Source organism: Pieris brassicae, chromosome Z, assembly GCF_905147105.1.
Source record: "Pieris brassicae chromosome Z, ilPieBrab1.1, whole genome shotgun sequence".
Taxonomy (NCBI): domain Eukaryota; kingdom Metazoa; phylum Arthropoda; class Insecta; order Lepidoptera; family Pieridae; genus Pieris; species Pieris brassicae.
Genome location: NC_059680.1, coordinates 310,514 through 336,194, shown reverse-complemented (window position 1 = coordinate 336,194; position 25,681 = coordinate 310,514). Strand labels below are relative to the sequence as shown.

General features: G+C 36.7%; 3 protein-coding genes across 5 annotated transcripts in view; 1 reads left to right on the top strand and 2 right to left on the bottom strand.

The window, feature by feature from the left end:
- The first annotated feature begins 313 nt into the window (after positions 1–313).
- Positions 314–11,402, top strand: LOC123718506 (protein prune homolog 2). 2 transcript variants are annotated; one of them, XM_045675087.1, is made up of 11 exons: positions 314–504; positions 2,794–3,274; positions 4,264–4,353; positions 4,819–4,941; positions 5,457–5,557; positions 6,379–6,511; positions 6,820–6,956; positions 7,493–7,624; positions 7,825–7,911; positions 8,104–8,251; positions 8,310–11,402. In XM_045675087.1, the coding sequence occupies exons 1-10, from the start codon at positions 500–502 to the stop codon at positions 8,222–8,224; spliced, it is 1,410 nt and encodes a 469-aa protein (XP_045531043.1). In that variant the 5' UTR covers positions 314–499; the 3' UTR covers positions 8,225–8,251; positions 8,310–11,402. The 2 variants fall into 2 exon arrangements, with proteins under 2 accessions (XP_045531043.1, XP_045531042.1); XM_045675086.1 differs by having other exon boundaries at positions 8,104–11,402.
- A 743-nt stretch (positions 11,403–12,145) lies between these two features.
- On the bottom strand, positions 12,146–13,818 carry LOC123718507. Of its 2 annotated transcripts, XR_006755030.1 has the most exons (3): positions 13,464–13,818; positions 12,343–12,533; positions 12,146–12,269 (listed from the first exon to the last, which is right to left on the bottom strand). XR_006755030.1 is itself a non-coding variant. In XM_045675088.1 (2 exons), the coding sequence occupies exons 1-2, from the start codon at positions 13,743–13,745 to the stop codon at positions 12,366–12,368; spliced, it is 450 nt and encodes a 149-aa protein (XP_045531044.1). In that variant the 5' UTR covers positions 13,746–13,818; the 3' UTR covers positions 12,289–12,365. The 2 variants fall into 2 exon arrangements, 1 of the variants encoding a protein (XP_045531044.1); XM_045675088.1 differs by lacking the exon at positions 12,146–12,269 and having other exon boundaries at positions 12,289–12,533.
- A 780-nt stretch (positions 13,819–14,598) lies between these two features.
- LOC123718408 (talin-1) overlaps positions 14,599–25,681 on the bottom strand; it is a 64,397-nt gene continuing 53,314 nt past the window's right edge. The window contains exons 53-63 of the mRNA XM_045674847.1: positions 25,473–25,667; positions 25,177–25,372; positions 24,688–24,815; positions 23,598–23,717; positions 22,703–22,831; positions 22,545–22,625; positions 21,726–21,904; positions 21,505–21,642; positions 21,026–21,259; positions 18,592–18,699; positions 14,599–17,215 (exon numbers count right to left, since the gene is read on the bottom strand). Of these exons, the coding sequence (XP_045530803.1) occupies positions 16,396–17,215; positions 18,592–18,699; positions 21,026–21,259; positions 21,505–21,642; positions 21,726–21,904; positions 22,545–22,625; positions 22,703–22,831; positions 23,598–23,717; positions 24,688–24,815; positions 25,177–25,372; positions 25,473–25,667 (2,328 nt within the window). The 3' untranslated portion in view covers positions 14,599–16,395. The remainder of the gene's footprint in view (positions 17,216–18,591; positions 18,700–21,025; positions 21,260–21,504; positions 21,643–21,725; positions 21,905–22,544; positions 22,626–22,702; positions 22,832–23,597; positions 23,718–24,687; positions 24,816–25,176; positions 25,373–25,472; positions 25,668–25,681) is intronic.

Here is a 25,681-nt window from a genome sequence, read left to right as displayed (position 1 = left end):
AAAAATATTAATTTATTGTAAGTAATTTAGATAGGCCTTTTAAACGTAATTTTAGGTACTTAAATTAACTTATTAAATAAAGTTTACCAAAAATATTTATTTTCTTAGAATAAAAATTGTGTGCATTTAGTAGTCAAACTTGATAACGATATAATATTATCTTTTTAGAATTCTTTTAAATTGTTATAAGTTGTAGTAAATTTATGAACATATTTACATACAAATAACTATAATGTTAGCCAATTCGTCAATTGTCAAAATTCCATTTTCTTAAATACTATTGTCAGTTTCAGTCTGTAATGTAACTTGCTATTGTCAATTGTGTTGAATTTTGCAGAGTAGGAGCGTCGGTTGAGATGAAAATGTTATTAATTCAGTATTTCTTTAGATATCAATAAATCATTTAAAAGGCTACAATAAACAAAGTAGAGTGTAGTGTAAAAGTGTCTAGAGCGTGTGCATCTTTAATGTTTAAATTACCTAAACACTGCAAGTACCGATGAAGTGAGTTGTTACTTAAATCAATTTTGTTTATCGTAATTTCATGGATTTGTTGCAATTTATTTGCTTTATATATTTATCCTTCTAGCATGCTTTTGTCGTTATCTTTATTTACTGAAACGGATTACGGATCAAAGTGCTTTTGTTTTAAAATATTTAAACGTGTTTTTACCAAACCACCCTCACTTATTTTAAATATTAAAATTGCATTCAATGCCATTTCGTTTAAATATCAAGGTCGCATTATTCACTCAGAATTACAAACATGAAAACAATATCGCGTGTGTTAATATTTTTAAGATAAGTAGGCGTATTCGATACAGCATAGTATCGCGTTTATTTAATTAGCGGTCTTTTAAAACTGTTTTTAAGGCTTAATGTGACCAGAGGCAGACATTTCCAATGTCTTTATACCATTAAAATATTACATAATTAAAATGCCTGTGTATGCCATTATGCCTTCCAACTTAGGTGCCAAATATTTTATTCCTTGTTTTGTTTTGCAGCTTACTTGGTTAAAAAGATTCGATCACTTGTTTATTTTTTAGTTACTTTAACAGCTTATTATTATGGGGTCATGCTGCTGATGTCAAAACTATTTTAATTCTGCAGAAGAGAGCTATTGGTGCAATCTATAATTTAAAATGTAGGGAATCTCTGAGCTATAAATCAAGCAAATTAATTTACTTTCTCTCGCAATATATTTATGAAAATATTATGTATGCATACAAAAGTAGTGGACAGGCAGGCTGCAATTTCCACATACTAGACTATTTAAAGTTAGTATTTTTTGGGAAAAGGTATACTTTTCTTTAATAAAATCCCAGAGGCTTTTTAATCACTGCATTTTAATAAATTAAAGAAAAGCTGTGTAAAAGGGTATTCTCTAGTTGATAAACGGGCTTGGCATGTTCTTACCTGGCTAGTGCTTACCAGGTTACTTCTGATTAATTTGCCATATTTGTTTTAAAATAAGTGTTGTTTGCCGTAGTTGTTTTATATGATGATTTGCTATTTTAAAAGTGTACCGAGATATTTTTATGCCGGGTTTTTCTCTCGGCCTACACCATCTGTCCTCTTTGCACATGAGTAGGGAAGTCTATCAATTTAATGACATGGAATAATCCTGATTCTTATATTCCATATTAAACATTTTTTTTTCTAATGCTGATAGACTCAGACCTGACTTCTCATCTACCTTCAGGAGATTGTCTTTCTATCAATAGCCTACCCGTCTTACTTTTCCCTTCATGTCTGTTTTCATCGATATCTTTACTCTTGTGAGCTTTTATTTTATTTGTTTATAATTTAAATTAAGTGTTACATTAAGGTTCCGAAGAGCCAAGAGTTTCTGCTAGAGACTCCAATATATGAAAACCCAATCTCATGTTTAACATATAAGTATTATACTTAGCATAAAATCTTGACCAAATTTTTCTATAGCAAACACGATCTTTAGTGAAGACTACAATTAGCATGATTTAAGAGATGTCTTGGATTGTGCTGAGGTCTATATATTAAAAAAGAGCACTATTTTATTTAATAGACATCATTTTGATCTCTCTTTGTCACTCAAATTACTCAATTGATTTAACTAGTTTGTGAAATATTTCCTTAATCTCATAAAAAATCATAATATCATTTGTTCAAGTGCTTGTATCTTTTGTACCCAATTATGGCATGGGTTTTCACATTTTCGAACTTTTTCCAAGTTAAATAAGAAACATAGCAGGTAGGATACAAATATTATACACATATGTGTTGTTTAAGTATTAGTGGCAAATTAAATTTTTTTTTGTTCATTTAGTTTGTTTCCAAATTCAAAATGAGAAAAACTAACATGAAACTCCATAATGTAGTTGCCCTTGGGGCAGAATCACATCTATGTCTGATTCATCATCTTTGTTTATAGGCGAATAGGTGATCAGCCTCCAGAATCTATCATTTTGGGTCTAAGTCATGCCCATCTCCTTAATGGTCATCCTTCATTGTATATATAATAAATAATAAAAATATATAGATAATAATTGTGCACATAGAAAGAAAATTTATTGGTGATCCCCAGATTTAGTGAAATTCCACAGTCCCCCCTGAGAGATACAACCTCAAACTATTCTAAGTTAGTGGACTCCTCTCTCAAAGCACCTACTAAAAATTGGTGCCCATGGGCTGTGATGCCTGCCCTTTATGGGCTTGGCAGGCTAATTTGCTGCCCAATTATATAAAAAAAAGATTTTCCACATCTGTACACTCCTAATTAATAAACGTGGTGCTCTGATTTAAAATTTTCAGTAATCAAACGGAAGATTCAGATGAAAAGATGGATACAGCATCGTCAAAACATAGTACACCTAACTCAAGTTATTCAGGATTTGAAGATGCCACAATGAATTGTTTAACAACAAAAATGCTCGAAACATCAATAAATAAAAACAAATGCACTTTAACATTAACAACTAACCATCCCCTAATGGGTCTTGCGAGTCCAGATGAGAAATATGATGATAGTCTATCAAGCATAGAGGCAGATAAAAACGGTTATGGCCTATGTTCACCACAAAGAAATAGTTCAAAAAGTAATTTGTATGTGTCAGAATATGTGACAGCGGAGTTTAATGAGACCAACAGTTTGTTTAATGGTTTAAAGCCAAGGAGGAAAATTATACCAAACATTGCAATGTCACCGGGGACCCCGGACAGTGTTATTTCCAGGTTGGAGAGTAGGATGGGAAAACAGAGTACACCGAAGATGGAAGAGGAACGTTTTTCAGAGGTATTGGCATTGGAATTATATGTTATAAAAATTATGGAATGTAGCCATATTCACATTATTTTATATTCACACAGTAAATTTTGTGTTAATTATTAAGAGTATTAATTCAATCAATTTGCAAATGTATCTTACTGTGAGATGCTGTAACCTATGGGTTTAGGCCGAATTTTGGAATGGATTTTTCTATTTGAAACTGTTGCTTGAAATCCATTATGAGATGCTTCCAAACAAACTGAGAGTAGGCTTTTAAAATTAAATTAATTATTTTTTAGAAGATTAAATTTTCTTGGCCAAAGCAAATGAATAGAAATAAGATATTCTTTATTACAGCACTATTTTTTAAATAGTAATATAGAGAACTATTTTTATAAATTAATTATTTTTAAGATTTAATTTAAGACTTTATGACATATGGAGATATGAATGTTATTCTGAAATAAATATAGCCATATTATCAAAGTTTGTATGTTACAAGAATACGATTATATCTTTATAGTATTAGTGTAACACCCTTATAAGATTATATTTACCAATTTGGTATTTGTATTAAATGCGCCATCTTTTTGTCACTTGCCATGCATTGCATTTTTAACAGCATCGAATAGCTATAGAGAAAATATGACAGGCTGTATAAATTGAATTTTTAAAATATGTGACATAGAAACCACCGACGTTATTGCGTCGCCTTCCTTGGCATCTATACGTCGAGCGGGTCTGATGGTATCCCCCCAATTGTGCTGCGTACTTGTGCTCCTGAGTTGGCTCCGTTCCTATCGCGATTTTTTCGGTACCTGTATTAATGTAACCTGTAATACAGATCGATTCGAAAAAACCCCTTCTCCGACTGTTGAGCGTTGTGCTGCTCCCGACCCAATGTGACTGCTTGCGGCGTCAGATTTTGTGATTTTCTTGGTCCGTCGTGTTGGGCTGCCTTTCCTTGGTATCTTTCCCACCATTTCCCCTTATAAAGCTGTTATAATTGATTTCAGGCAACGGAATGGTGTGATTCACCCTCAAATGTCCGACCAAATTTCGATTTACCAATGGAAATGTCGACTGGAATCAATAATGCTCAGAATGTGAGTATTTTCGAGAAATTTCTATTATAGACAAGTAGGCCGCTGTCCCACAGTGCACAGTGCACGGTGGACAGTGTCATCCATTGGCACCTTGAGCTATTCAAATCCCTGCGATTTGAATTGGTCAAGGTTGAGGTCTCCTCAGTGATCTGTACCCTGTCAGATAGGTTTTGGGTAATACTTGCCCAAGATCTCTTCAGATACAGAAATCTGATTAACCAAGTAGCCAGCTACTCTGGGTATTCCCCTAAGGTTTATCTGATTCGTGTTCATTTCTTTTAATAGGTGATCAGCCTTCTGAGGCATGTGGGTCAAATGTTTTCCTCCATACGAGAGGGTGTGAACTGGGCATAGGACGTCCACTGGGGTACAGCCAGGGCTGTATGACTTAAGAAGAGATGCACGCTGAAGTTAATAGGCTAACATTTATTACCAATTATTTTAAGATAATATCTTTATTTAAAGGGTCGCAATTCAGAAATATGGAGTTATGACAAGTCATTTGTTGCTCTTATGGATGTGTATTCGGGGTCTGTAGCCCTTAGACCGGCGGCGTTTAACCCCCCACCTAAGCGAAAAATACAAATTGTGAGTGTGGGAAAGATTTTTAACAGATTTTGAGAAAATATAAATTTTCTGTGTGTTAGAATTTTAAAGTTTAAAGTAACTTTGATTTGATTTGATCAAATCAGCCAAAGTTTTATCAGAATTGGTTAATGTTTTTTAGTTATGAATAAAACAATTATAATAACAATAATTTATAAAATCATTTATTTAAATTATTAAAGTACAGGACAACAATTACCATTGGATGTTTTTTTAATGTACGTTTTTAACGTTAAAAAATCGTATAAAATAAAACAAATAACAATAGTTACTACATTAAATTGACAGATGACACATTAACGCAATTCTTCCTGTAAATTTGGTTACTATCTGACGTTTCAAATACATCAAGTTGACAATTTGACTGGGGCTATCTTGCCCACAGATGCGCTTTCGCGGGTTCATGAAATTATGAATGTTTAATTTGAATGAATATCAAATTGTATAGGCTTAGGTCACTAATATATTGTCAAATAGCCTATTTGAATTGATTTCAGCCCCCATTGGACGACATCTGCAGTATAGGAAGCGATTGTTCCATAGAATCTGAACCGGAAAAGGATATCGTAGACCCGCCAAGCGAAGATGACACACAGCGGTAAGAAGTACAAAAAAATATTTTTAAGATTTTTATATAAGATTTATTTGTTTCTGCAGTGCCCTTTCAGTGCAGGTGAAAGCCTCCTCCAGCTTCCAAAGATGGATGGATGGAGAGGTACTTCATGGCTTTCTCCATTCGCTTCTATTACTTCTAACCATCTTTTTTTGGGGCGCCCTCTTCCTATTGGTCCCGTCCACATCGTCTTTAAAGTCCAAATTTGCTCAGTGCCTATGTGCCGCTCATTCCCACTTCTGTTGTTAGGCATCTCTCACTTTTGTGTTTTGTCTTATTTTTTCGCTTTTATTTTATGTACTCTTTTCCATTGCTTGTTTATATATCAACATACGAAAATGTTTTTTGACAATTTAGCACTGAGTCAGAACTTAGTGACTTACGTAAATAATTCAACTAAATAGATCTTGGCACAGATTGGAACCCAATTATATCAAGGACAACATTGTGTAATCGTAATATGGTGTTTTAATAGTTCTATTATGTAAATTTAAAAAAAAGGACTTGGCACTGATTTAGAACCCTTAGACCCTTATATTGCTGGGTGTCATCTACGGTGGACCGTTGAGGGTGAAGTGGACTTCACTAGATATTTTCTTCAACGGTGAAATGGACTCTTGGAGGGGCTCTTTCTGGGGAGATATGACCTCCAATTTTTAAGGAGCATACTACCTCAAAAGCCAGCAACGCACCTATTAAAAGGGTGTCCATGCACTGGCCTTTGTGGGTGTCCAGTAGGCTCGTTTGCTAATTCTATGATAAATTTAATATAAAATTTGGCATCTACTTTGATTTTAACACTTCAGATCCAAGTCTACTGCTACCGCCAGTGAGTGTAGTGATCAAATACCAGAGTATTCGGCGAGTGAAGAATATCGAGATGAGAGGTCGTGGCTCCATGTGCAGCATAGCGGGGTTAATGCTAATTGTGATATGAAGGTGAGTGGGGTATGGGGACAAATTTGTTAAATATTTTGAATGTAGAGCGTTATGTGACGGTTTTGTAGGGTTGAGATATAAAGGCAGTGAGGGATATTGGAGTTCGTGGGGTATGGAACAAAAGTTCTTACAGCAAAGGTCAAATATTATTAAAATTGAAAATGCCGTAAAGTTTAGGTAGTGTTAGCTGTTGGGTTATGGGACTTTAGACAAAGTTTTGACTAAAGTGATACTTGAATGACAATGAGTATGATAAAGACCATGTGGGCCATGGGACATAGATAAATCGTTCAATATTTTTTTTTCAGGTTATCGAACCGTTCAAACGCGTTATATCACATGGGGGTTACAGCGCCGACGGCGCAGCGATAATTGTGTTCAGCGCGTGCTATCTACCAGATAACGCAAGACCGGATTATAGATATGTTATGGATAATTTATTTTTGTAAGTACCCTCTAGTTCTTTTTAAGTCAGATAGACATCAGGTACCAATTGACACAAAACTAACACACACATTATAATTGAGATGTTTTCAAAAGTGTGGGTAGTTCTCAAAACTTTATAAGTCAAGGGCGTGGAGCGGGCAAGAAGAACTGGGAACTGGAAGAAGTTTTGAGTTATACAAATTGTTTGAACTGGAGCAAACGAGGATGACCAATATCTCTCCCCTTACGTGCGGCCTACCTTCATTTTTGAAAATTTAAGAATCTTCTTTTATCCAGATAATAAATCGTCAAGCCTTAGTCTGGTATGTGTCTAAGCGCAGAAAATTTATTTATTTCCTTTGTACATACAAAAATTTGTAATTCCATTTTGGAATGTGCTATACATTTCTTCAAGACATTTACACAGTTGATAGAAATAACTTCACAGGGTGTTTAAAATTCATTTACTTTTGAATGGCGATAATTGGCATATAATTTTTTATTAATTTTCTGGGGTCACCCACGGGAATCTGATCTATAAATGCATAAATTCAGGTACGTGATATGGAGTCTGGAACGCCTGGTAACCGACGAATATATTCTGGTCTACCTCCACGGAAGTGCGGGCAAACGCCGGATGCCTACATTCGCCTGGCTGCACGAGTGCTACAAACTGATTGACAGACGGTAACGATTCTCTTGTTCACTTCTCTTTTTGTATTTCTATAGTTTTCGTTCTTTATCTTTTGTTGTTTCCTTCTACGTTTTCAGTCTTTTGATCCATCACCACTATTGGGAACATTGAGTTATTTTCGAACCAATTCGACATAAGGTTCTTAGTACCAATTCAATTAATAAATTATTATATATGCATATTACTTTTTCAGTTTACGAAAAAACCTGAAACATCTTTATCTCGTGCATCCAACGTTTTGGTTGAAATCATTCGTCGTTATAACTAAGCCGTTCGTTAGGTAAGTACCTATAACACTGTTAATGCTATAACGCTTTTAAATTTTCTATATATAATTTACATTCACTATTATATATTACATTCAGTATACCCACTATGGTTACTGTATTTTACAGTACGTTCTCTAGTGTTAATGCAAAAAATGTTATTTCGGTTAAAAGTATAAAAAGGACTAATTGTTTTTTAATTTCAGCTCAAAGTTCTTTCGCAAGTTGAACTATGTAAACACTCTGAACGAGCTGTTCAGCAAAGTGCCTGTCGAGCCCAACGCGATACCCGAGAGCGTCAAACACTTTGACATACATCGTAGATAGATGTGCAATGTCTGACTTGTCAGGAAGGCGCTTTAATGAATTTGTGTGTCAGGAAGGCGCTTTAATGTATTTGTGTGTCAGGAAGGCGCTTTAATGAATTTGTGTGTCAGGAAGGCGCTTTAATGAATTTGTGTGTCAGGAAGGCGCTTTAATGAATTTGTGTCACGATTCCTCTCAAATTAATTTGTTATGTTATGTTGTTGCTTGAAGGAATTTGTGTGTCAAGATGGCTTAAACATGTTTCTGTCTCAAAATGGCGCCTAAATGAATTTGTGTGTCGAGATGGCACTTGAAGGAATTTGTGTGTCAAGATGGCTTAAACATGTTTCTGTCTCAAAATGGCGCCTAAATGAATTTGTGTGTCGAGATGGCGCTTGAAGGAATTTGTATGTCAAGATGGCTTAAACATGTTTCTGTCTTAAAATGCCGCCTAAATTAATTTGTGTCATGTTGTTGCTTAAATGAATTTGTGTGTCGAGATGGCTTAAACATGTTTCTGTCTCAAAATGGCGCCTAAATGAATGTGTGTCGAGATGGCGCTTGAAGGAATTTGTATGTCAAGATGGCTTAAACATGTTTCTGTCTTAAAATGCCGCCTAAATTAATTTGTGTCATGTTGTTGCTTAAATGAATTTGTGTGTCGAGATGGCGCTTGAAGGAATTTGTATGTCAAGATGGCTTAAACATGTTTCTGTCTTAAAATGCCGCCTAAATTAATTTGTGTCATGTTGTTGCTTTAATGAACTTGTGTCAAAATGGCTCTTAAATTAATTTGTGTGTCGAGATGGCGCTTGAAGGAATTTGTGTGTTGGCGCTTGAACATGTTTGCCTCAAGATGTATTGTAGTATTTTTTTAAATTAAAAACGCTCGAAACTGTTCCTGATCTCGTTACACTCGGGCCACAGTTACAAAAGGCGTCAGCATGAATGTTACGACCACATCGTTATATTTTAACGGAAGTATAAAAAGAGGTTATCAATCAGCTTTACCTGTATTTCATTCTAATTAGTTCAATTTAGAACATGGTTCAGTAGTTTTTGAGATATCCACACATTTCTTTATTAAGTTTTATTTTAATCTAATTAGGGCTTTGCATATAATTTGTATGGTTTGAATGGTTTTAGTTTCAATACGCCTTATAAAAAACCGTAATAATTATTAATCGAAAAATGAGGGTAGCGACAAAATATGGGTTAAGAAGATAGATCATTTCATAAAAATGATTCGTGCTGAAGCCTTTTAAATAGAAGCATTAATATATTTTGTAATTCCAATAGTTTACTTTACGGAGAAATGGGGGTAGCGTCTTATGAGTAATAGGAGTTAAGAGGGTAGATACAAGATAAAACAAAGCAAGGTCAAAACCATATAAAGTGGGTTTCTTTTGACCAAAAGATGGCGTTAATTTAAAGATGTATTTTTAAACAAATATTTTTACGTCTATTCTAGAGTATTTTTTAATATTGTTGCCATATCAAATTTATTTTTAGCCAAAATAAGCGTTTAATCTTTGCCAGTTCGGGAAACTAATGTTATACCACCGCCGTGAGTTGTCAGTAGTTAGGTTAGTTTGAGTGGTTCAGTCAGTAGTTGATAGCAGTGGTTCACTCAGTATTTCGGTGAGTGGTTAGATCCACTTGACGCAGTGGTTTTGCCGCGGAGGTTCGCTGTAATGCATTCCGTTTGCCAGTTTTGTATTTTTTTAACAGTTTTGATACTTTGGCGAATTTTTTATGTCTAAATATAAGTCAACAATCTTATGTAGTCAGCAATAACTAAGTGTAGTTTTCACATATATAATGCTATATGTATATATGACCGCCAAGTAGGAAGGTACTACTGGGGTGTTTAATCTATATCGATCATATCTACATATAGTATGTATTATATTTTTTACTGCCACCAACGCACATAATGTAAAATATACACAAGTTCGATATAATTTTGTAATATATGAAAAATACTTGTTTTAATTGAATTACTTTGCCCAAAACATTTTTGCTTTCGAATAAAAGGGTCATGATACAGAAATGTCCTTTACCCAAAGGATTAGGACCTCTAACCAGGAAGGGCTGAAGACAGGCAGTTTTTAGGCACCAATGTGGAACCAGCACACTGAAGTATTACCGAATCAATTCCACTTAGGGTCCTTCATAGAGAGTACCAACTCTTAGCAAACCCTCTGGCTTTGAATGTCCATAGGCGATTTAACTTAACATCAGGTGAGCCTCCTGCCCGTGGCTATTACAAAAAAATATTCCTTTGCGTTTTCCCCTTCTAAAAATAATGGGGTATTGGACCTATGGTTGTCCAAATGCAGACAGCATTTATGCTTTTGCTAGAGACGACTTGGATTAACAATTATTTATCTGTTTCAAATAAATCTACACAATAATTTCCTTTCCATTGGAAAAGCATTTGTATATATATTTTATTCAAAATTTGTGCTAGGCGAAAGACATAAAATTAGGGTAGTGTCAAAATATAAGTTAAGAGGGTAAGATACAAGATAAAACAAACAATTTGAGCACAAGACCATATACGGTATTTTCCTAAACAAATATTTTTTACGGCTATTCTCGGGTATTTTAAAATTAATTGTTCAATCTTACTATTCGGGACACTAATGGTTAAAGTGGTTACGTTAGAAGCGGAGTGGAGTGGTTGAGTCTTGTTTTTCCCGAACTATTCGAAAAGCTATCCATAGATAGCCACGAGAGTATTTTTCAAATATTGCAAAAATAGCACAATGCTTTAATGTATTTTTGTATGTCTGTTTGTATTGTGAAGGGTGCTTCGTTTCATAGTTAAATAATAATAAAACAAAATTTGTCTAGTAAAATTGAGAATATAGCGGAAATTTTGTAATTTACATGAATACAGTAATGAACATATGTCACGCATGTCTTGTGGTGAGTACGAAACAGCTGCCCACTGAAGTATTTGCGAACCAATTCCACTTCCAGAAAAGAGCGTACCAGTTTTTAAAAGGCCGGCAACTTGCGAGCCTTCTGGGTGTCTATGGGCGGCGGTATCACTTAACATCAGGTGAGGCTTCTGCCCGTTTGCCTCCTTGCCTTCATAAAAAAAGAATCTCACGTCAAAATACGAATGTAATTGGTTTTAATAATTCTACTTTATAAATAATATTGCAGCAATAAATAATGTTGAATATAACGTGTGTTTACTTCACCCTTTTACGTGTAACTACTACATGAAATACTGGCGTTTGTCGAGAAGTTTGTTTTAGTCGAGATTTTTTTAATTAAAAATAAATCAGTGCCGTTTCAGTTCCAGATTTCTGTACCTGTTTCATGATTTGTCAATCTAATAGGCAAGTAGGTGATCAGCTGTGCCTGCCCAACGCCGACTTAAAGACAAGCCTGTTTCCTCACGATGTTTTCCTTCGTACGAGCGAATGTTTAATGCGCACATAGAAAGTCCATTGGTGGACAGCTGGGGTTTCAACCTCATGAGTGAGTCGTACGCTGAAGGCCAACTGCTCAATTAATACGTTTACAAACATAAATATTACGAAAGGATAACGGAAAAAGACCATAAACTATAAGCAATACCAGAGTGTAATCGCATTTGAAAAAAATGTTATTGCACTGTTATTGCTTTAGCAGGAAATATTATTGTTTGGGAAATTTTCCAAAAAGTATTGTTGAAAGCTGTTAATTGCTATACCATTGAATCGACATTTCGCAATTTATAAGAATGTAGTGGGAGTCGCACGCTGAAGTCACTAGGCCAATACTGCTCGTGAATCAACAAAGAATCATATATATTTTTTATCTCTTTCAAATAAATGGATATTTTGAACGCCAAAAGTGCAAATCGCCATCTATAGTAGTTTACTGTATAGAGTTCTCTGTTTACATTTTCTCTTCTTATCGCACCCACTCCTTCCCGAAAGAGGAGGGGAGCCGCAAGCCTTCTTCATTCTACACAACTGCAACCGCTCACGCGGTCACGCTTGTGTTTACGAAGGACAAAGAGACCCTAGGTTTACTTTCCAGTCTTTGCCGCAGTAATTACAATCTATAAAGTAAATAAAAAGGCGATAAAAATGTTATAATTACTAAAATAAACATTTCTTAAAGGACAAACGCACTACGAAAATAAGGGTTAAACGTATTAGCAGCGTAATTGTGATGAAGGGCGTCGGCGTGCCAACAGCAAATGCATCAACAGCCCGTACTCCGCGGCCGCTGCACGCGCGAGCCTGATGCTGGTCTCCGTCTGCTCCTGTTGCGCCTCCAATCCTCGCGCGCGCTTCACACAGTCTTGTAATGACGCCCTTAGCTGTAAATAACTTAACAATAAACTTGGGATCGCACAGTACTAGAACTCTTACTGATCTGATCTTAGAGACCTGGGTTGCTTTTAACAGTTATTGTGGCTCTGTACCCACTGAAACCTGTCTGGGGAATTTCAAACTTCTCCGAAACGGATTGATAGAATTTTTAACTTTTTGCACATTTTTGTTTTTTATTGATAAGACCCGTATATAGGAGCCTATGAGACCTGTGGCCGAGAAGCTAGGCAGTAGGGGAGAGTCAAATCGCCCCTTTGCGTGAACTGGCTTAGGCAAATCCTAGGAATATTGTGAACTGAGAGAATCTCATATCAACAACTATCAGAACAATGAGGGGCTAGTTGACAGAACTATAAAACGCCAAAGGGATCCAAATCAATTCCAAGCAACTGGACTGGAAATTCCATGAACAAAGGAAACGTGGCCGCCCAAAACAAAGACTGGAACGAGGTTCTTGCAGAGGTGAGCTGAGCTAAGACTGGAATGTCAAATAAAAGGAGCTGCTCACGTCCCGCCTGTTCGGTCTTGGACTTCAACGCTGGATGCTCTTCGGACGTTGGGGACATGACATTAAGTCAAGTAAGTTGCATTCTGAGTCAGCTATACAACCATCCCTTCTTAACGCATTGGTAAGAAGTATGTTAGAGTCTTCTTAGCAGTACCTTGTCTGTTTGGGCTCTGCATGAAACTAAATACTGTCTTCTGTTGAAGCGCATTCAAAATCCATTAATGTACCCAACATTTGTCTTGAGTATGGGGTACAATAAATGAGAAACAAGACGGTTCGTAGAGTACACAGTAGCGATATTGTGTATCTTATAAATATTTTTCGACATTATCGTATTGGCTTAGTATTGTAAGGATAGTGTATGTATATTTTGTGAATAAATAATCAAACCTAGGAGTCTAAAGATTACCTTTAATATTCGTCTTTCCATTATCTTCCTTTGTATCCAAGCGCACAGGTAGGTGGTGGTCGCCCACACAAGAAGAACCAAAGTTAAAAATATATCGAGAGGCGGAAAATCAAGGAAAAACCAAGTATTTGTGCCCGGTACGAAGATCGTGTTTTGCGGCAGCGCCGTAGGGGGCAATTTCGGGGTGAGGTCTGGAACAAAGAACTCCGCCGGCAGCAGCAGCAAGGCGAGCAAAACTGTCGCCGCTACGCTGCTGGTGCATGAGCATCCAGGTAAAGGCATGTGTCACGATAATTTCAAAAATTTACGAGGATTAACGACATTGCGATCAAAATAAATTTTGAAGCTATCAGTGACAATGACGTTTGGTTTTTCTAAAGTTAAAAAAGGAGAATTTAGTATTGTAATTGTTTAGGATCGATAGCAATCATCTGTGTATGACGCTAACGAAGTTGTTCTCACATGTCATCTCATCATTACCAGCTCAGGTCTCTTAGGGACGTATACTGAAACTTCTGATTTTATCCACAAGTTATTAGGTCAAAAATGGCCTGAACTGCTTCGAAAAAGGTGGACGTGTCGGTTTTTTGGTTTAATTGGCGCCCTGCCTGTGGGCTCAGACATTTATAGGGAAACAATGACAGACTCTTTATTTTTAACTAAGCAGGCATTGTATACATTTCATATATACCGTTATTTGAAATTTCATCCAGTATTTTATGAATGATAACTAGTCAAAGTTTCTTAATTTCGTCACTCACCGACTTACCTATAATCAAAAGTCTAAGGTACTTCTAGCGGACATAGAAACTTTAAGAATATGATCACTATGAGGTGGTCAGGTGAGAAGGTCCCTTAAGTAGGGTTTGAATTAACCGACTTGGTATTACATGGATCTCACTTTTTTCGGTGGAAGAACTCAGTTGCGAGATATTAATTACTTGTTTTCGCAATAACTGGTAGAAGATTTGTTATACCACAAATTTCTGTAGATAGTATTTGATTAACGTTAGCTACGTTCATTCTTATTAGGACAGTTTTAATAACCACAGTTTCCTAAAACCGGTTTTATTACTCGAGATTGTTATTTTGCAATTTGCAGAAGTAGGTGTGAAAGGAAAATAAAAAAAGGCCATGAGTTACACAATTTATTAGATGTTAAATACATATGAATAAAATAAAATTTAATAAAAATAACACGTATCACTATATAAAATCATTTGGCTTAATATTATGAGATTAATCTTAAATAATTACAATAAAAGCTTCGTACATTTATAAATTAGTCGAAAAAGCCCTTACTCCGATCTATAATGAATTCATTATTCCCTTGTGCTGTGTGAACTAGCAAATTGTCAAAGTGGAAATGAAATTTTCCCATTTATAACTAAAGAATCCAAGCAAGGGAATATAAAATTCATCTCATATTACACTTATTAATTGATAATAAAAATTACTTTTAAGACGATTAATATAAAACAAAATTGTAAATATCTTAATAACTATTAAATAGACATTTAGTATTAGCTGTCAACGTTATTATTCTTTATTAAGGGTGAATTTTTAATTACAATTACCACTGTATTTATATAAAATATATCTAATTGGTGTGTTACCTTGGAGTGGACGTGCTCACGTGGGCATCTTAACATTTAAAAGCCGTTCTAAACTACAAGCTGTCAACTAAAAAATAGCTGCTAAGAATATCAAGCTCTCGAGACTTCGTTCCATGATCACCCAACCACGCTAAAAAGTAACACAATGCTAATGAACTTATCGAAAATCCACGATCGTGAACCTATCTTTGATGTTATAACTTCAGTTCACTTGCTACGTATAAATGACTTTAAATCATTAGAAATAGCTAGTGTCCATTAGTCATCTCTTTCTATACGTATATATATGAGAAGGACAACATATAACACAAAAAATCCTTGTAATTTTTGTACCCAGGTTTAGTTTAGTCTGAAATAAAACAATGAACGCGTTTCACAAGAGTCATCGTGTATAAGCGCCATCTATTGTCGATGACATGACACGGTTCCTTTGAAATTTGTTAAATAACATTTTATTCACAATATATTATACACATTAAAACGTTAATAATTTAGTTTTTTTTTTGTTAGAGTTTAGTTGCACCATAAAATACCCTTTATTTTACATTATGGCACTTCATATGCTTTAAAAACAAATGTTACATATATTGTATATTAGCTGTATATAAATACTGTATATAATAAAGGCACTATATGCAGTGGCATTTAATACAGATGATTTCCAACTAAACCGCAAGTCCCCAGATTTCGGGATGGGTTTAATAAATCAACTGTTAAAATTGGTTCAACATTAAGTCTGAACATATGCTACGTGTGTATGTACTGCATCGGTAATATTCTGTAAATTTCAAATTGTAAAATCGAAAACTTTTGAAACGTTTATATAAGTGACCATACCCCCATTGGGGACTGTAAATTTTGAATCACCTGTATTTAAGGCATTTTAAGGACACATTTAGTGCTGGCACTTTGTGAAATAATCTAATCTAGCACCGCTCACATGCTTACAATATATTATGTCCGCTATAGTGCTACAAATATGTGTGCTATGCTATAACTTATATTATATCTGTAGCCGTACAGCGGACATCTCTGTCTAATCATTCCAAGCAACTACATAATCAGATGTTCATTTTTGGCATAATCACAAGACACACACATAAGGCACAATTTATATTTTGACGTCTGTACTATAAGTAAGAATAGGCCAATAACCTCAGCAAATTAAAAAAATAGAATAGTGAACGAAATGTTGGTTAAAAAAACAACCCCAACATTTCGTAAACCTTCATGCCGATTCCACATACAGCAAACAATTACCACCCAGAGATCCAGCAGTAACATTGCTATTCTTACCCGAGCACATGAAATACCTTTTAAAAATTCCCAAACTTCTTCGTAACTGTCGAGCTGGACTCCGTCTTGTGCGAGCTAGTCATTACAGATTTCCGCTCAACCATCTCGGATGTGATGGTCTGCTTCGAGAATTTCTTGTCCATCCCATCAATCTCCTTCAGCATTTCCCTTTTAACATCTGCTCTAAACTCCGACGGCCGCAGGAATCGACTCGAATCGCTCTTAGAGTCACTGTATCGTGAATCGAGTGTACTGTATCGAGAATCTTCAAATTTCGACAATTCGTCTATACCGTCCAGCTTGATCGGTTCGTACTTTGTGTTCGTGCTTGTGAGGTTAACCGGCGATGAGCTGTAGATCTTCGTCGTTGTAATCTTCTGTGTACCATTTGGGATTTCCTTAACCTCTGTGGTCGTTTCTTCTAGAAAGTTCTGTCCGACGTCGCTCTGTTTGGCGTCAAGGGGTTTGAAGTCAAATTTGGTCGGTGTCGATGTGGCAAATGATTTGATGTATTCCGTTTTCGGGTAGCCCTGATAGGACTCGCTTTTGATTGAGTATTCCGAGTGTTTAGTCCCACCGGGGATGGCCTCAGTGGACTTCTGGTGTTCGCTGAACGTTTCACCGATACCATCCAATGGAGATTTACGTAATGTTGAGTAAATTGGTTCCTCTCTGAGTTCCCGTGCGTTAAACTTGGGGCTCATCGGGGCTTTGGGTGTGTCATAACCGTACTTTTCTTCTTTAAAATATTGATTTTCAGTTTTATAATTTTCGACCCTCTCTTTTTTGTCATAGTATTCGTTGACAGGGCGTGGCGTGTCGTATAGGCGTGTCTCGTAACTGAAACCACCACTACCGATTAGCTGTTATATATTGAGATAAGTATCTTTATCTATAGTTATTCAAATAAAAGGGACAGCGATAGCTTTAGTCTTCACTTTAGATTTGTCTCTTTCTAGTCTTATGAAAGGGATGGCTATGTCTTCATTTCGGTCGAATCCTCAATGTGAGACAGACAATCTAATCTGAGAGCCTTTGTTAGTGATCAAAATTACTACTAAAGCATAATTCATCATAGCAAAGTAAGAAAGTTAAAAGGACCCAACACCATGCCATGCGTTAACACACATGTTGGCAACTGCTTGCCCAAAAACCTACCATTATACTCAACACGGAATGTAGCAGACAGCATATTAATTATGAAAGCAGCAAGAACTTAACAAAATTCATCATTATATTGCTGATTTATTTATTTATTCAGATCATTAATAAATAAATAAATCAGTGGCGGTACCTGTTTAGGTCTGGGCAGATTTCTGAATCTGTTTCATGATCGTTAGTCTAATAGACTCACGCCATTTTGGGTCTAAGGCATGATCTTTCACGATGTTTCTCTTCTTAAGAGCGAATGTTAAATGCGCATTAAAAGTCCATTTGCACAGCCAGGGTACTACAACCTCAGAGATGAGAGACACGCTGATGCCACTAGGCCATTGACACTTGAGGATCATTAATGTGCATAAAATTGCCATTTTACAAGCAACATCTTCCAGCAATGCAAAGAAAACTGCCGGAAAACAAAACCTTCCTAAAAGGAACAGATTCATTAATCTTTCCAGACTATACTTAACTATTTCATTTTGCAATTAAAATATAGATATGCATTCCGTGTCATGTATAATTTGTTCAAATCAAGCTAGCTTAGCACCAATGAAACAAATAGTTATTAAGGACCCCATTTTGGTCCTTCGATACGGAATTTTACACCTTATTGTTAGAAATGAATAATTTTTTTTTATTTGTAATGAAAACTAAAGATTTTAGTATCGCCTTCGGATTTCGGTTTCTTCCAAGGGTAGGATTGCATTTGTGAAAGGATTTTTAGATATTTTTTAATGTAACAGGGAACAAACGGTCGAGAAGTTCACCTGATGTTAAGTGATATCATAGACACTCACTTTGCCAGAGGGCTCGGAAGTACGTTGCCGGCCTTTAGATTTCTCGTAATATGAAATTTATATGATTTAATTACACAAGTATTAAAAAAAGTTGAGACATTCATTTTTTATAAATATAATTCTTGTGCGTGTGTGTCTATAAGAAAACGAGTCCACTGGTTTTACATAAGCGGTAATTAGACGAATACATAAGGTGTTAAGCTAGCTTGATGACGACCCCGTAAAAGGAAAAAACGAACCAATTACTTGTCCTCATACTTTAGAGAGACCCTTCGCGGTGGCGGCGTCGGCCTTTCCCGTCTGTACGTTATTCGCTCCCCGTCAATCAAATTTCGGACCTCGGCCTTTTTTGTTGTCATGCTGATCCTATATACCCCCATGCGTTAGTGCAAGGCATTTGATGTACAATTCACTAGACCTAGTCTAGAAGATTACTTAGTTTATATAGTTTACCTTTTTAATCTGGTGAGAAAATTAAATTGTTTTTATACAGAAAAAAATCTAGGACAGGCCTAGGCTAGTAGAGTCTGTACATCAAACATCAATTATATATAGCATTAATTAAATGTTTATCGAGATGTTATAATTGACGCTGTCAAAAAAGCCCATCTTGATATAGAATAGATGGTTTTAGCCCTGATTTAAAATATTAATAAAGATTTTTCAGGATTATTGAATCGTGCGAAATATAAAATGTTAATATTGTTTTCATAGCTGAAGATTACGATGCAAAAGATGATTAAAACCACAAGTGAAGCTGAAATACAATATTAATCAATATGTACAGAACGATGTTTGAACTCACAAAATTCGACTTCTAATAACCAATCTGGAATTACTTTGTCTCTTGGTTTACCGGGTCAAACGCTGGACATATATTTTTAACAAACAACGTAACACCTTAATGGCCATTACACATTTGTAAAAAAAAATTAAAACCGATTAATTTTTTTTGTAGGATTTAGAACATAAACATAGTACAATAATCCCGCCTATAACGCGGTAGACCCCGATCGCGTTTTAAGAGTAATTTCGTAAAACCGTTTGAAACATTAAAAATCTAGGGAGCAAAACTTAAGTTAAGTTTAATTTTATAACACAATTGAAACAGGTGCGCACGCAAAACTAATCATGGACTTGACAAATTTACTCTAGAAATATAGAGAAATCTCCGCGTTAAAGAGGGAAGGACTGCGTTATATGGGGGACGGAATTCGCGTTATAGGATGGAGTACTGTGTTTAATAAATTACCGTCTACAATTCGGATTATTAGGCGTTTAATCAATTTGAATGAGCCATAAATCGTTATAGGGGGAATTACTGTATACGAATGTTATAGAATTAACTATAATCTTCAACCCAAAGGTATCAGATGTTCGTACGGTATTGAAATAAATAATATTTGAGATATTCTTTGATGCTATACGCCAAGTGTAAAATTTAAGCATCTTTAGAAAATTAACATGTGCTTCACCAAGGTGGACATTTAGGGCCGATATTAAAGTGTATGTATGTAAATGGTAATTTTGACAAAAATTGAAAAATTTAAAGAGATTTTGATAGAATAATCCAAATCGGTTTATAACATTGGTTTATCGTCGTTCAAAAACGCGGGCGCAAGCAATTTACATCTGTAGCTGTTTATTTGGACTTACTCGTTTTTCATCGTTCTGTCATTAAGTTTCGTAGTTTTTTCTCTGTAAATGAAATATTAATTGAAAATACCATCTACCGAAGCAAGCTTACAGTAGAACAATTTAAAAATTACACATTTATAAGAGAAACTTCAAAAATCACAACAGTCAAATTTCATATTTTTTTTTGAAATCCCTCTAAAAATTCACACCAAAGAGCCCAGCCAATAGAGAAGCGGTTAATCTATTGCCTGTAAAGCTCATGCGTCTATAGCGGTCACAGAGCTATAGTTCTTATTACTAGTTAATCTAAATATAAGTCTAATCTAACATACTATAATAACTATAAATTAAATATAACCTTAGTTAGCTAACATTACATAATCACAGTTTCATCGGTTTACGAAACATTTCAAGGCTTTTGTGAAATAAGTCATTTGTGTGTGATACACGAATTAGGAAAATATATTTAAAAAATAGGCATTTCATAAGTATCGTTAAAGGCACTTAATCCTTCTACCTATAAATCCCAGCAGCATGTAAAAAAAGATTTTTGTCGAATTAGGATGGACTAGAAATTTATCTGTTACCATGGTACCCTAGGCATGAATATCACGGGTTTGTATTATTTTCACGTATTCGTTTCATGTATTCCGTTTAGTTCCAAAATCGTACACAAATCATAGCTAAGTTTTCTATACATTTGTTATAAATCTGCGCCACCAAAGACCCACGGCGAAAAAATTTACTTGACAAGTCGGTAATGTTGTTCAGTAGGGGATTTTCTTCCCAAATTTAGTTGGAAGCGATGTTTTGCCTATAATTTAGTGAGACACAATATGCCCAAGGAGTTTATTCACGGTAGGTAATTAAAGAGCGTTATATGGCAACATTTTGCCGCGTCTACCGTCCTTTGGTGTCGCTCTGACTTTATTCCACTTAATTTATGATTTTTTCTTGCTAAGGGTACCTGACACTTGTCGCTTAGTATTTAATAAGGTTAAAAATTATTAATAATTAAACGAATTAATATATTAATGAATTTGAATAAACTCACCGAGTTGTAAATCCCTCATAATTCTGCTTCGGAGTTTCGTCCGGACGAAAACTCGAAAAGGACGGGCTTTTGTCGCCCTTGTCCTTGAACCCATTATACCCGGGCGAGTATCCGGGCGAAAGGTTGTGTGTCACACTTGTGTTTTGTGTTAGATTCTGTGTCGTGTTCTGCGTTGTGTATGTGCTGTTTGGACTGTAAGTCGTGTTCGCGAAACTACTGGTCGGCGATTTGAATCTGAAACATTTAATTGAGTTTAGGTATCGTTTATAACCAGTCCCAAATGGGTCATGGGGCTTGGGTCACGTTTAATTCACGACTTTTCTCTTTACAGTTAAAAATGTTAACTTAAAAGGTTTACAGACAATTTAACCTTAAAATATGCTTTACGTATACGAATAAACGTTCGTGTTCGTTATAATTTGTAGCAGAATATTCATATTTTTTTAAAATTTGAAATAAATAGATTAATTATCCAATACCTATGTTGCACGTCTTGTCCGTCCGTGTCCGTGTCATCCCCGGACGTGTCCCCACGCAGTTTGTACTTCGCCTGTCTTATCGCCGTGAGACGTCCGCGGGCCTCCTCCAGCTCCTTCTCTATGCGAAGGACTTCGGATCTAAAATAAATTAAAAATTAAGAAGGAGATTGGTCGTTGGTGAGCATACTGCCCCTTCGCTCCTTGTTCTATAAAAGTCTCACCTAGCATCGATCTCTTGAGCGATGCCCCCCACCATTCTTCTGTTGAGCACCAAACTCCGTTCGTCGTCACAATGAATGGCGTCTCTGGCCGCTCGCACCAGGCCATCCGTGGATCGGATCACCTCCGCACCGGCTGCTTGCAGGCGTCGAGTGGATTCCGATGTGGGATCAGCCTTTACCTGAAGTTTTATATAGGAGTATGCATTGCCTGCCTGCTCAATACGAAAACAGTATGGGTTAAATGAGGAGAAGACAAGCGAACAAAAGGGAATGCCTCGGTATGGCCATGAATGGACGAAGAAGCGGTTAACGAGTAGGATACAGGGCAACAGTGGATGATGAGGTCTTGCACCAATTCCAGGACGTACTAGAGTAAGAGACGAGGATGGTGAATGTCATGAAAATGGAGGAGGATCAGGACTGTATCAAATGGAGATCTGTCTCTGCCTTCCTCAGAAAAAATCGTGAACATATAAATTAATACATCAATTTTTTTTAAACTTTATCACGCAATCAACAAAACTAGTCTCGTACCGCGAGTATACGTGCGTCCACGCAGACAACTCAGTGCATTTTGTACCTCATATTAATTTATATATGTTTTGTATTCGTAAAATATTAAATCATTGTTTATCTCCAGATAAAAATAAATGTTAAAACGTTTGTGTTTCCATGTGATACGTAAGCAACTAAAAAAAAAGATTAATTAAGTAAAATTATAAATTCGATTAAAGAAGAACTTGTAATGAAAAGTGTGTGTATGTTTGTGTGGGTGTTGGGAGGTGTGTGTGTTCACTAAAAACATAGTTTTTATCTTACCTTACAAGCCACTAAAAGTTGGGCCGTTGAAGAGGCCACCTGTCGTGCGCTAGAAATCAACCTCTCCTCGGACGCAGCACCCTGAAGTCAATCATATTTATTAGTAAACAAGAAAAAAAATAAACGAAAGAGAAAGACCAGTAAAAATTAACGTATACCTGTACGAGCGCATTCGCTGCTTCGACGAGTGCGTGCGCAGCAGCTGCGACCAATCGCGCGGCGGACACTAGCCCCTCGGACCACTGCCCGTCGTCTGACGATGAAGTCGGGCGTCGAGCAACTTTTCCCTGAGATTATGAACATTTATTTATTTACATGTAGAAGACTTTTCAGTATTCAAAGCTCAAAAAAGACTCCTTTATGTATAAGAATTGGTCTGAAGAGTAAGTCCTAGTCCTAGTTACCTAATATTGAACCGTAATAGATAAGCGGGGGTCTGGGCACGAAATGCTGAAGATCCACGAGCAGGCGACCCGGATGCCTATCGTACTCGCAGAGGTCTATGTAGGCCGCGCGCTTCTATGTACGCGTCTCGTTCGTACTTTTTTTAACAGGGGGGCAAACTGGCAGGAGGCTCATCTGATGCCAGCCATTTAAAAATTAGTATGCTCTTTTTTTAAGGACCCTAATTACAATTGGTTCGGAGACACTTCAGTGGACAGCCGGTTCTACGTAGTGGTGGTGCGCTGACCACCTGTCATAGTGTGCTATACGCCAACACGACACAAGTATATAATATATGAAGACTGCCCTGTAGATATTCAATGCCACAACTTCACAGGCATTTCTGCCATGTCCAAAGAAACTTGGGAAAATTTCCGCGGACTCCGTGGTTCGTATTTTTAATACAAAATAGGGAAAAAAGTATTTCCACGTTTATATAACAGGGGTTTCTGGCAAGAAACTCATGTGCCTTATACGAATTGGTACGCTTGAAGGATCCTAAGTCGAATTGCTTTAAAATACTAGAGGTAGAAGATGCTGAGATACCCCACATCTCTCAAACGCCAAGGAATCAAATCGCTCGGAAAGTGACTGGTCGTCGTAACTCACCTGATCAATGAGCTCTCTCTGAGCTGCTGATGCCGCCCTGACGAGAGCCGATGTCGCTGCTATAATAGATTTTGCAGCTTCCAGGATCATCTCGTCAAAGTTGAGGTTCTCATCAGTTTCCTGAAAATGGAAAGGTGTTTTGGGGATTTTTTCAACAATGGAATGGCAACACTGTCTTTTATAATCTTTTGTCAAATGAAAACATTAAAATACATCTTCTCTTATTTTAATCTAAACGTTTAGAAAGTTTTATATTTTAGAAAGAACTGTGTTAGAGACTCGAGCAAATCTCATCCGAGCAGTCGAAGGTTGGATCTCCCGCAGGGTACCGATGGATCTATCTCGAACGATGATGGAAAATATCGTTGTAAGGCATTACCTACGTACGAGTCAGGCACAGAAGGCCGATCACCTAAGAGAAAGTACCACAAAACAGATGCAGAAGTCCGGGACCAAAACCAAGGGTTGTGGACCCTGGAACCCCCAAGAACTGCTGATAACATTGTGAAAGCATCGAAAAAGATTAACAGCTTTGATGTAATACGCTCAAGCACTTGTGCTAAATTTCTAATATAAATACATTTCAACTTTGAAGGTTCAAATTTCATAATATTTGGCTCAAACGTTTCGGAGATATGGATTGTCTTGAAATCCAAAGAACTTGTACAGGTACTTTGTATATGTATGCAATAAATTTTCTCTTTTCTAGAATTGGGCACTTCATCTAAACTCTTTTTTCTCTTCTTCAGTGAATTGGTTACTTACTCCAAACTCTTCTTCAGTAAATTGGTCACTTAGTTTAAACTCTTCTTCTTCCTCTCCAGTATAATGAGCAACTACATCCAAACTTCCGTTTCTTCTTTAGTAAATTTATCACTACTTCATTAGAATTGGTCACGATCGATGTGTAATATGTTTGATTCCCGGCTGATACAAAGAAACAACCAAGAATATCAAACATATCTCACCGACACGTGACATCTTCTGTATCTTCTTCAACCATTGTTGCATTGTATAAATGGCAGGTAAACTAGGCAATAAAAAGAAGATTTAGAAAAAAGCCTGGAAATAATCAGTTGTGCGTGCTCACCTGAGCTTGCTGCATTCTAGGCCTAAGCTTCTCCAGCTTCCTCGCCGCGGCATCGATGGAGGCAGCGGCGCCCAGTAGCTCCTGTTCCGCTATGACTGTTGGGTCAGCTGGATCCACCCAATCTGAACCTACGGTAATTAGAATAATGTTTTACACATTTTTTTTCACGATACAAATAAAAGAAGTAACATTTTCTATAGACATAGACAGACGTTTGGCCACAATCCCAGCTACATAAATGACATGCGTCCTATTTGAGGGCTCGCCTGTCCAGGAGATGCCTGTTTAATTGCCCCTAAACGTAAATGAACTCATATAACTGTGGAGATGGAAGGGACAAAGGTTCCACTACTTTCCTGTTATAAGAAATGACGATCCAAACAAAGAGGTGAGGGTCCAGAAATAAGTAAGTAGACAAGTTCAAATTGCAGTAACAAATCAACATTATCATCGTTTACCATAGTCAAGACAAAATAAGTTTAGTTTCACCTTTAAGCAAATCAGCGGCCGCCAACATATCGGCGACTGCATGGGCAACGTTGCGAGATAATTCCGGCAATGCGTGACGTGACGCGGGCGCAGATAGCAAAGCACTAAGCAGAGAGCGATAGGACTCTGCTGCGACGCGAGTCGCTTCCAAGGTACGATGTTTCAGCTCTTCACTTTCTGCTGAATGGGCTGCACTCTGTAAATAACGTACCATATTGGGGTATGGGGCAAAATCTAGAAGGTTCAATTACAAATAGTTACGAAAGCCCCAAACCACAAGCTCCTGAAAATTGTACCTTTGCAGCAGCCATCATATCCAGAACAGTCTTCCGTCCCAGATTAGCGGCCGCGGTCAACTGCTCTTGCCCCGTTGCTCCAGCGATGCCCCCAGCTGCCACCGCTCTGGCCGTCGCAGCTGTCATCAGCCGAGTGCAACGGACCAGTTCTTCAGGCGATCCCGTGCTTTTGGGGGGCGATGGGGACATTAGGACCTGTATTCAGTAAA